The 12315-nt window shown below is 41.8% G+C and overlaps 1 protein-coding gene across 2 annotated transcripts in view; it reads left to right on the forward strand.

Annotated features, from left to right (window-relative positions):
- The window catches only part of LRIG2 (leucine rich repeats and immunoglobulin like domains 2), a 71629-nt gene that overhangs the window by 13416 nt on the left and 45898 nt on the right, over positions 1 to 12315 (forward strand). Inside the window, exon 1 of one of the 2 annotated variants that reach the window (XM_063625730.1) lies at positions 6019 to 6072. The exons of the other annotated variant lie outside the window; for it this stretch is intronic. Coding sequence (XP_063481800.1) covers positions 6071 to 6072 — 2 coding nt within the window. The 5' untranslated portion in view covers positions 6019 to 6070. Of the gene's footprint in view, positions 1 to 6018; positions 6073 to 12315 lie in introns of those variants that run through there. 2 annotated transcript variants of the gene reach the window in all.

Below are 12315 nucleotides of genomic sequence, written 5' to 3' on the forward strand. Positions count from 1 at the left end.
CTTGGGCTTGGTTGTTACACAATTATACCCTGGTGTATTAGTCTCTTGCACTGCTATATACAATTAAATGAGACTGGGTAATTTATAAAGAAAAGAAGTTTAGCTGGCTCACAGTTCTGTAGGCTGTACAGGAAGTGTGGCACTGGCATCAGCTTGGCTTCTGGTGAGGCCTCGGAGCTTTTACTTGTGGCAAAAGGCGAAGCGGGAGCGGGCACTTCACATGGCAAAAGCAGGAGTGAGAGAGAGTTGTGTAGGGGAGGTGTCATGCTATTTATTCATTTAGAGACAGGGTCTCTCTCTCTCTCTCTCTCTTATTTATTTATTTATTTATTTGAGACAGAGTCTCTCTCTGTTGCCCAGGCTGGAGTGCAGTGGTGAGATCTTGGCTCACTGCAACCTCCACCTCCCAGTTTCAAGCAATTCTCCTGCCTCAGCCTGCTGAGTAGCTGGGATTACAGGTGCCTGCCACCATGCCTGGCTAATGATTTTATATTTTTAGTAGAGATGGGGTTTTGCCACGTTGGCCAGACTGGTCTCAAACTCCTGACCTCAGGTGATCCACCCACCTTGGCTTCCCAAAGTGATGGGATTACAGATATGAGCTACCATGCCCAGGCTCGAGTTCAGTGGTGCAGTCATGGCTGACTGCAGCCTCAACCTCCCTGGGCTTAGAGGATCCTCCCACCTCAGCCTTCCAAGTAGCTGGGACTACAGATGTGTGCCACCATGCCTGGCTAATTTTGTGTAGTTTTTGTAGAGACAGGGTCTCGCCATGTTGCCCAGGCTGGTCTTGAACTCTGGGACTCAAGCAGTCTGCCTGTTTCAGCCTTCTAATTACTGGCATTATAGATATGAAGCACCATGCCTGGCTACTGCACACTTTTTTTTTTTGATATGGAGTCTCCCAGGTCTGGAACTCCTGAACTCTAGTAATCTGCCCACCTCGGCCTCCCAAAGACCTGGGATTATAGGCATGAGCCACCGCGCCTGGCTGCTCACCTTTTTTTTTTTTTTTTTTTTTTTTTTTTTGAGACGGAGTCTTGCTCTGTTGGCCAGGCTCGAGTGCAGTGGCGCCATCTTGGCTCACTGCAACCTCTGCCTCCTGGGTTTAAGTGATTCTCCTGCCTTAGCCTCCCGAGTAGCTGGGATTACAGGCACGTGCCACCACACCTGGATAATTTTTGTATTTTTAGTAGGGACGGGGTTTCTCCATGTTGGCCAGGCTGATCTCGAACTCCAGGCCTCAGGTGATCCACCTGCCTTGGCTTTCCAAAGTGCTGGGATTACAGGCATAAGCTACTGTGCCCGGCCAGCTGCACACTTTTAAGCCACTAGATCTCATGTGAACTCAGAATATCCTCTGCCCATCAGGCTTTGGGTTATTAAATGGATTTCTGGACTGGTAATATTCTCAGCCTCACCTGTATGTTAGACTGTTACTTGGAGAGCTTTTACAAAATACCATTGTTGGGAACACTTGGACACAGGATGGGGAACATCACACACCAGGGCCTATTGTGGGGTGGCGGGAGGGGGAGGGATAGCATTAGGAGATATACCTAATGTAAATGACGAGTTAATGGATGCAGCACACCAACATGGCACATGTATACATATGTAACAAACCTGCACGTTGTGCACATGTACCCTAGAACTTATAATAATAATAATAATAAAAACGTTGGCCTTATCCCGGTGATTCTCTGATTTGTTTGGTCTGGGGTGGGACTTAACTATCAATATTAATCTTCCCTAGTAAGGCTAATGTGGAGCCATGATGGAGAACCACTGAAACATAGGCAATTTTTGCTTATTGAATGTTAGTTGAGGAAGTCTGTGCTTTACTTAATTCTGTTTTTTTTTTTTTTTTTTTTTCCTGAGACAGAGTCTCGTTCTGTCACCCAGGCTAGAGTGCAGTGGTGCAATCTCGGCTCACTGCAACCTCTGCCTCCCGGGTTCACACCATTCTCCTGCCTCAGCTTCCTGAGTAGCTGGGACTACAGGCACCCGCCACCATGCCCGGCTAATTTTTTATATTTTTAGTAGAGACGGGGTTTCACCGTGTTAGCCAGGATGGTCTCGATCTCCTGACCTTGTGATCCACCCGCCTCGGCCTCCCAAAGTGCTGGGATTACAGGCGTGAGCCACGGCGCCTGGCATACTTAATTCTTTAAAATTATTTTCTGCTTTGAAGGACCCGTTTATTTTTATAGAGATTAATGTCCTAATTATGTTTCATTATATTAAAAATGTTTTGCATTTTCCAACGTAAAACAAATAAAATCAGCACGAGTAATCAAAGGATTACTTGTATATTAAGATAATCACTTGGTTTCCTAATGCTAGAAAATACATTTCCTTCATCTTAGATCCATGACATTTTATATGCTTTATTCTTTAAAGGTCTTTCAATCCTAATGGAAAACTGGCATTTAACCAGTTGAGAAAAGATCACATCATATTAAGTAAAGGCTTAGCAAAATGTTTTTTAGAAATACTCTGAAAGCATTCTTATATTCCCTATGCTAGAGAAAATGACTCAACACATTTATTCTGTATTATTTCAGTCATGAAAAATGTTACAATATTCAGTTGGTGCAAATAAAAAATAAAAGTAATTACACCCTATCCAAATTATTGATTTCATGTTTGGCAGAAAAACCTGGAGAATGGAATAGTTAATTGAACTTTACTTTGTTGTAAACCAGTTTTTTAAGGTATTTGTGTTCTTTATCTCTTCTCCTTTTGCCCTTCCTCAGCCTTTCCCAAAAAAGACTGTAATTATGTTATTTGTAAGAAATAACTGGCAGAATAATTGCCAGAATAACTAGCGGTGATTAGCAGTTTTACAGTTAAACCATTAACCGAGGAACACTAGTGAAGTGTGGTGTAAATCAACTTGTAACTAAATTCTTGTTTTTTTGTTTGTTTTTTTGAGACAGAGTTTCATTCTTGTTTCCCAGGCTGGAGTGCAATGGTGGGATCTCGGCTCACCACACCCTCTGCCTCCTGGGTTCAAGTGATTCTCCTGCTTCGGCCTCCCAAGTACCTGGGATTACAGGCATGCGCCACCATGCCTGGCTAATTTTGTGTTTTTAGTAGAGACGGGGTTTCTCCATGTTGGTCAAGCTGGTCCCGAACTTCTGACCTCAGATGATCCGCCTGCCTTGGCCTCCCAAAGTGCTGGGATTACAGGTGTGAGCCCCACTGCGCCCAGCTAAATGTTTCTTAATTTTGGGCTTCTCTTACATATTTTTTGCATATCTATTTCAGAATCACTGTAAGAACTTGCTTATGTAATCAAAATCTTGGTAGGTTGCAGCAGGAAAAGCATAGCCAACCCTGAGCATAGTGTGTTTATTTGAGGAGATATTAGACTTGGTGCCAGGTTAAACTACATAGGCATTAAGGAATGGTGATTACATTAATAATAAGAAACCCAACTGATGCTTGGCTTTGATTAAACCTTCTTTACCAATAATATAAGTGATAAGATGACTTGTTTTATTCTTGAATAACTTCTAAAAATCTTTACAATAGGCCAGGCGTGGGGGCTCACGCCTGTTAATCCCAGTACTTTGGGAGGCCAAGGTGGGTGGATCACCTGAGGTCAGGAGTTCGAGACCAGCCTGGCCAACGTGGTGAAACCCTGTCTCTACTAAAACAAGAATACAAAAAAATTAGCTGGGTGTGGTGGCGGGTGCCTATAATCCCAGTAGGAGGCTGAGGCAGGAGAATCGCTCGAACCCAGGAGGTGGAGGTTGCAGTGAGCCGAGATTGCGCCACTGTACTCTAGCCTGGGCGAAAGAGCGAAACTTTGTCTCAAAAAAAAAAAAAAAAAATCTTTACAATAACTTAATAATTGTAAGATATAAGTAGTTTGATACAACGATAATGAACCTAGAAAATGCTGGTACCTAAAAAGTGCTCACTAATAGTGAGGGAAAATGTCATAGCTTTCTGCATATTTTCTTGATTTTTTTTTTTTTGAGACAGTTTCACTCTTGTTGCCCAGGCTGGAGTGCAATGGCACGATCTCAGCTCACTGCAACCACCACCTCCCGGGTTCAAGCAATTCTCCTGTCTCAGCCTCCTGAGTAGCAGGGATTACACGTGCCCGCCACTATGCCCAGCTAATTTTTGGTATTTTTAGTAGAGATAGGGTTTCACCATGTTGGCCAGGCTGGTCTTGAACTCCTGACCTCAGGTGATCTGCCCGCCTGGGCCTCCCACAGTGCTGTGATTACAGGCGTGAGCCACCCTGCCCAGCCAGCTTTCTGCATATTTTCATATATAAGCAGGAACCTCTGTTCCACTATTACTGAACTATTATTCTAAATGGGGGCAGGAAAGACAGATATTAAAAACATGGATAGGAGTGGTATTCCATGGTTTTGTACTGCTCACTAAAAATTCAGCTCTGTTCATTTGAAATTTGAAAGCCAGACACTAGGTTCTAAAGTGGAATTTACGATTTCATACATCAGTCTAAAAAAACAGTCTAGTATATTTGTATTTTTCACTATCTTTCTGAGGTATCTTACTGATTAGGAAGGCAAAAGGACATGGAGTTGATAAGTTTTTCTTGTTCCTCGTCAAGTGTCATAATTAACCTGATTTGGTCAATTTATGGTATTCTGAAAACATTTGGTAGGAAGAATTCCAATCTCAGAAAAGTAACAAAATTAAAATCTTACTTCTGGTTGTGTGTGGTGGCTCATGCCTGTAATCCCAGCACTTTGGGAAGCTGAGGAAGGAGGAATGCTTGAGTCCAGGATTTTGGAACCAGCCTGGGCAACATAACGAGACCCTGTCTCTACAAGAAATAAAAAAATCATCCTGGCTAACACGGTGAAACCCCATCTCTACTAAAAATACAAAAAAAAAAAAAAAAATTAGCCGGGCTTGGTGGCGGGCGCCTGTAGTCCCAGCTACTCAGGAGGCTGAGGCAGGAGAGTGGCGTGAACCCAGGAGGCAGAGCTTGCAGTGAGCCAAGATCGCACCACTGCACTCCAGCCTGGGCAACAGAGTGAGACTCTGTCTCAAAATAAATAAATAAATAAAAAGAAATAAAAAATTAGCTGGGTGCAGTGGCACATGGCTGTAGTCCCAGATACTTGGGAAGCTGAAGTGGCAGAATTGTTTGAGCCTGGGAGTTAAGGTGAGCCATGATCAAGCCACTGCACTCAGCCTGGGCAACAGAGTGAGACCCTGTCTTGAAAAATAAAATCTTATTTCCTAGTACATTCTAGGTTAAAGATATATTTAAATAAATTAATACCTATGGTAAACTTTTTTTTTTTTTTTTGGAGACAGAGCCTCACTCTGCTGCCCAGGCTGGAGTGCAGTGGCACAATCTCGGCTCACTGCAACCTCAGCTCCCCGGGTTCAAGCAATTCTCCTTCCTCAGCCTCCTGAGTAGCTGGGATTACAGGTGTCTGCCACCACACCCAGCTAATTTCTGTATTTTTAGTAGAGACGAGGTTTCACCATCTTGGCCAGGCTGGTCTTGAACTCCTGACCTGGTGATCCGCCCGCCTCGGCTTCCCAAAGTGCTGGGACTACAGGTGTGAGCCACCACACCTGGCCTTTTTTTTTTTTTGAGATTGAGTCTCACTCTGTTACCCAGGCTAGAGTGCAGTGGCGTGATCTCAGCTCACTGCAACCTCTGTCTCCCAGGTTCAAGCAATTCCCCTGCCTCAGCCTCCCAAGTAGCTGGGATTACAGACATGTACCACCGTGTCCAGCTAATTTTTGTATTTTCAGTAGAGACAGGATTTCACCATGTTGGCCAGGATGGAGCCCATGATAAACTATTAAAATGGTACAAAACATTTAAAGTAGAACAGTAACAAGTTCCTTTGTCTTACCTAAAGAAAATTCACTGTTAATTGTTTCCTGGGTTGCTTCCAAAGTTTTACACATACATCTATCTTTTTTTCCTTTTCTTTAAAAGCACACAAAACCATACTATGTGTGTAACTCTCTATATTACTGTTTTTATTGACCGCAGATAATTCCATTGTATGGGACTTGCGTAAATTATTTAACTGATCTCATCTTGATAAGCATGTAAGTTTCTTTTTATGATTTTGTTATTATAGTAATTTCCTGGTAGATATCTTTTCATAACTATAGGTATATATACAGAGTAGATTCTTAGAAATGGTGTCACTGGGTAATTCTGAAACATCAAATCTTATGATGTATATACATACTCCAGTAATTTGACCAAATCTTTGGTGAGCTGACTTGTTACTGGCATCTCTCATAAATTTAGGATTCAGAAGCAATATTTAGATTACTATTTCAATAAGTTAATTAGGGGAGTAGTCCCAATTAAGATTTTATATTCTTTTAATCTTCTAAGCAATCTGATAAGGGTGGTACTAATACTTTTATTTTACTGTAGAAGAGCCTGAAGTTGAGATTCAGTGACTTGCCCAATGTCCCAAAACTGGGCATGCTAAGATTGTATTCTTAAATGTATCTGTAGAATTAATATTTTTTCACTTTTTATTGTTGTTACATTCCCTAGTGAAACAATATTTTTTATTATTAAGAACTCAAGGAGCTGGGCGTGGTGGCTGATGCCTATAATCCCAGCAATTTGGGAGGCTGAGGCAGGTGGATCACAGGTCAGGAGTTCGAGACCAGCCTGACCAACATGGTGAAATGCCAGCTCTACTAAAAATGCAAAATTAGCTGGACGTGGTGGAGCATGCCTGTAATCCCAGCTACTCGGGAGGCTGAGGCAGAAGAATCGCTTGAACCCGGGAGGCAGAGGTTGCAGTGAGCCGGGATCGCGCCACTGCACTCCAGCCTGGGCAACAAGAGCAAAATTCCGTCTCAAAAAAAATAAATAAATAAATAAAATAAAAAAAAACCTCAAGGAAAGATAAAGGAAGAAAATAAAACATGCCCCTTATTCTTGAAATGAATGTTCCTATCTTCATACTACTTCTAACTTGTTTTCTCTTTTTGTTTTTTTGGAGACAAGGTCTCCCTCTGTCACCAAGGCTGGTGAGCATAGCTCACTGTAACCTTAAACTCCTGGGCTCAAGTGATCCTCCCCTCTCGGCCTCCTGATTAGCTGGGACTACAGGTGTGTGCCACCATGGCCACCTAATTTTTATTTTTTATTGAGATGAGGTCTCACTAGGTTGCCCAAGCTGGCCTTGAACTCCTCCTGGCCTCAAGTGATCCTCCCATCTTGGTCTCCCAAAGTGCTGGGATTACAGGTGTGGGCCACCATGTCCAGCACCTCTGACTTAAAATTCATATAAAAAGTATTGTATGATGTATTACAAATAAGCAGTGCAAATGAAATACAGAAAGTTTAATTTGCAACAGCTTTATGCCTCAAGCTATAATATATAATCTTATTTATCCTGAAGATCTTTTTTTTTTTTTTTTTGAGACGGAGTCTCGCTCTGTCGCCCAGACTGGAGTGTAGTGGCCCGATCTCCGCTCACTGCAAGCTCTGCCTCCCGGGTTCGTGCCATTCTCCTGCCTCAGCCTCCCAAGTAGCTGGGACTGCAGGTGCCTGCCACCACGCCGGCTAATTTTTTGTATTTTTGGTAGAGACAGGGTTTCACCGTCTTCCAGGATGGTCTCGATCTCCTGACCTCGTGGTCCGCCTGCCTCGGCCTCCCAAAGTGCTGGGATTACAGGTATGAACCACTGTGCCCGGCCTATCCTGAAGATCTTTTTTTTTTTTTTTTTTTTTTTTTTTTTGAGACAGAGTCTCGCTCTGTCGCCCGGGCTGGAGTGCAGTGGCGCAATCTCGGCTCACTGCAAGCTCTGCCTCCCGGGTTCACGCCATTCTCCTGCCTCAGCCTCCGAGTAGCTGGGACTACAGGCGCCCGCCACCGCGCCCGGCTAATTTTTTTGTATTTTTTTTAGTAGAGACGGGGTTTCACCGTGGTCTCGATCTCCTGACCTCGTGATCCGCCCGCCTCGGCCTCCCAAAGTGCTGGGATTACAAGCGTGAGCCACCGCGCCCGGCCCTCCTGAAGATCTTTACCTAATGTTTATCCAATATAGCTAGCCATTTCTAGTTCAACCACAAAGCAAAAATGGAAGCATTTATTCACAGAAAAGACTCAGATCCCATTTACTCCTAATTCAGATAGTTCTAACAGGAGCTGGGGTCTCCTAGCCTATGACAATTGATTAGAAACAAATTTTGTAAAAAGTTAAGTAGCATGTTACAGAAAGGAAGACTGAAAGTTCCAAGAAGTGAGAGCTTTTAATGTAAAGCTGTTAGTTGTAGAGGAAAAGCCAACTTACAAGAGCAGACAATTTTCAGAGTTGTTTTAGAATTCCTGTGTGTAGTTCAGTTTACTCCAAGAATACTCAAGATCATAAGCATGTTAAATCACAATATGGTAATTGATTATAATGGCAACCCCGAGTTTTTTTTTTTTTTTTTTTTTTTTTGAGACAGTTTAACTCTTGTTGCTCAGGCTGGTGTGCAGTGGCACCATCTTGGCTCACTGCAACCTCTGCCTCCTGTTCAAGCGATTCTCCTGTCTCAGCCTCTGAGTTGCTGGGATTACAGCCACGCACCACCACACCTGGCTAATTTTTTGTAGTTTTAGTAGAGATGGGGTTTTACCATGTTGGCCAGGCTTGTCTTGAACTCCTGACCTCAGGTGATCCACCCGCCTCGGCATCCCAAAGTGCTGTGATCACAGGTGTGAGCCACCGTGCCCGGCCGAGTATTATTTTTAAAACTAAATTATGCTAGATACGCTCTTAACAAGGCAAGGATTTCCATTCACAAAAGGAAGTGTAAATTATGCAGGCTAAATGAAGCACTGTCATACCCAAAATATTAGATACAGTATTTTCTTATGCTTTAACTTTTACAAAGGGCCTCTTTGTCAGAAGTTGCTGAAGTTCCTGGTTCAGCCTATTATTGCTGCATATTCTTGAAAACAAAATTGTTGATGATTCAGATGTATGTGTGACTGTGCAGAAGAAAACCCCTCCATTTCTGTTGCTGTAGGACTTCGTTGCAATTAGCTTGCTGAACTTGATTTTTTCTTCAAACTGTTGTGATTGCTCTGTACATCCTATAAATAATTTACCCCTGATGGTACTAAACGACTACCTTAATGGCACCTCTGGCTCCACATGATATCAAGGACATTAATAATTCATCATTTATTACAGCTACATCCCTGTAGATTAGCATGAGTGGGAACCGAGTTTACAACATTAAGATCAGGCCCTCTGAGAGACCTTTACTCCTCTGTCGTCATACCTATAAATATTCAGATATTAGTGGTGTTAGAAAATAAAGGAAAGACTGTTACAAAGCTACACTTTAGGTTAAGTTTATTAAGCATTAGGTTTATAGCCTGGGCAACATAGGGAGACCCCATTTCTACAAAACAGAATAAATTAGCTGGGCTTGGTGGCATTTGCGTGTGGTCCCAGCTGTAAGGAGACTGAGGTAGGAGCATTGCTTGAGCCTGGGAGGTCAAGGCTGCAGTGAGGTGTGATCTCACCACTGCATTTCAGCCTAGGCGACAGAGCTTTAGATTACTTCAAGTTCTTAAGTACATTTTAGAGATATTTGAAAGAGAGTTCTCCATTTCAGGACTCCTGCTTTTTAAAAAAAATTTATGCAAACCACCTGGAATTAATGGACATTGGGAAGAATAGTGAGAGACTTCAATTTTCAAAATCATCCAAATCCGTGTTCCAAGAGGTTTAAATCTGATATTTGAAGTCTTCATTTATTTATTTATTTTTAACTTTTAAATTTTTGGGGGGTGGAGTCTAGCTCAGTCACCCAGGCTGGAGTGCAGTGGCACGATCACAGCTCACTGCAACCTCCATCTCCTGGGTTCAAGCGATTCTCCTGCCTCAGCCTCCCGAGTAGCTGGGATTACAGGTGCCTGCCACCACGCCCGGCTAATTTTTGTATTTTTAGTAGAGATGGGGTTTCACCATGTTGGCCAGGCTTGTCTCGAACTCCTGACCTCAGGTGATCACCCGTCTTGGCCTCCCAAAGTGCTGGGATTACAGGTGTGAGCCACCACACCTGGCCCTGAAGTCTTCATATTTTAGTCTTCTGTCTTTTGGGAAGTACTTTTAAAAAAAGAAATAGGAAAGGCATGCTTATGGGGAACAAGAGTATGCCTGTGCATTCCTGTGTGCACATGTCATTTGATTAAATTCCAGAGTGAAATTAGGCGTAAAAGCTAATTTACCCATTTGCAGTAAAGGAGAATAGTAGAGTTGATGTTGAATTTTCTTACAGATTTGGAGTGACTGTACCTCTGAGAATTGTTAAGTGTTACTTTCGGAAAAAGAAAAAGATTACTAAAGTTGACAGTGCTTATAACCCTAGCACTTAGTCTACTGCCTGGCACATGGTCCAATAAGTGTTTATTGTATGCATGGCTGATCAGATCAATCCATATAATTCTAGTTAGACACTTGATAACTTAAAACAGCTATACCGATGTTGATGTATATTAGTTGCTTTCTATGATAGTACTGCTTTGGGAATATATTTCAGTTCACCTTTAGTGTTTTTTAATCTTACTAAATGTGGGTTTGTTTTAGAAGGGTCTAGAGAGCCTCATTATATGGGGCTCTGACCTATGAGGCTGTTTGAAAGCATATATCCTTTCAACAACATTATCTGGTCCAGAGGCTGCAAAGTATTTCAGGTATCCTTTGGGTTGCATTGGAAAGCCTATAGGTACTTCAAAGATAGGAGAAAATTACTCTTTCCCAAAACAGAGGACACTGGACAGTTTTCACTAATACCGAATACTAAGTTATTTGTAACGTATAAATTGAGTTTAATTTTATTGCTTTTGATTTCTTTAATAATTATTTTCTTTAAAAATGATTATGTGGGTCAATGATTATTGACATTCATAGGAGAACTCTAGGGGATGAATACAGTCAAGAGTTACATTGCCAGGAAGATTTAGGTTTGGGAAAGGCATTATGAACACTGTTAGGATTAAAATGAAAGCCCTTAATCTGGAAGGGGAAACCTGCTAAGTTATAGTAGTCACCAGATACAAAATTAGATCATATTATGCTAGCTTGCTACACAGATGATATTAGCTCTTCATTTGCCAGACAAACCAGCTTGGAGTAGAATATAGAATATCTAACTTAAATTAGAACAGTTGAATTTCTCCTTGAGTCAAAACACCACAAAACAACAACAAAAAACGTCTTTTCACTTATATTTTTATACAAGTGTGTTTGTTGTTTAGTAGCAAGTGTGAATTGGATGAAGTATCTGAATATGAGATTTTTTATGTGTAGTGAATTCATATTTTTATCTTTTATATTTTCTGACACCCTCCTCCATTCATGAGTGTCCTTGAGCTGATACCTTGTGCCAGACATCTTGGAATATTTTAGAACTGTTGTGGAAAAGTGATGGTTTAACACAAAGCTTTAGTTATGTCATGGTATAAATTAAGCTCTTAAATGAAAGTGGCTAGCTTTTACAGATGGGCCGGCATGAATCTAGCTGAGAACAAATTGTTCTAATGTGATAGAGACATTATTCAAACCTGCATGCATCTGTTAACTGCCTATAGTGGCATAGTGAGATAAAGTGATCTGTAATGTTTCTGTAATGTGTCCCTGTTGCTAGCCATATTGTAACATATAGTACATCTTTTAGGCAGACAGCTTGTGTGGGCTGCATTCCACCTTAGCCTTATAAAGATGCCAGAAGCATCAGGGTGACTTTTTAAAGCCTATTTAACTATTTAGACTTGACTAATTTCAGTGAAATCTCTACTGTATCTAATAAAGTACTTGCTAGAAGTGAGATGAAATTTCAAATTTATAACTTTTATTAGTTGCGTGACCTTAGATTGGCCGATCAGTAATCTTTCTATGCCTGTTTCCATATTAGGAAAGTGAGTATTTTAAAAGTATTTGCCTCATAAGATTGTTGTGTGGATTTATCCAGTTAATGTGTGTCAAGTGCACAGAAGAATGCCTGCCTTAATAAATGCTAGCCACCAATGCCATCATTATTATTACCATAATTTGGGGTGAGATTAACTTCCTCTTCCTGAAGGTGGATTTTTTTTTTTTTTTTTTGGAGACAGAGTCTTGCTTTGTCACCGAGGCTGGAGTGCAGTGGTGCGATCTTGGCTCACTACAACTCCGCCTCAAGGGTTCAAGCAGTTCTCCTGCCTCAGCCTCCCAAGTAGCTGGGATTACACGTGCGTGCCACCACGCCTGGCTAATTTTTTTTGTATTTTTAGTAGAGACGGATTTCACTATATTGGCCAGGCTGGTCTTGAACTCCTG

This window comes from Symphalangus syndactylus, chromosome 12, assembly GCF_028878055.3.
Source record: "Symphalangus syndactylus isolate Jambi chromosome 12, NHGRI_mSymSyn1-v2.1_pri, whole genome shotgun sequence".
Classification (NCBI taxonomy): Eukaryota; Metazoa; Chordata; class Mammalia; order Primates; family Hylobatidae; genus Symphalangus; species Symphalangus syndactylus.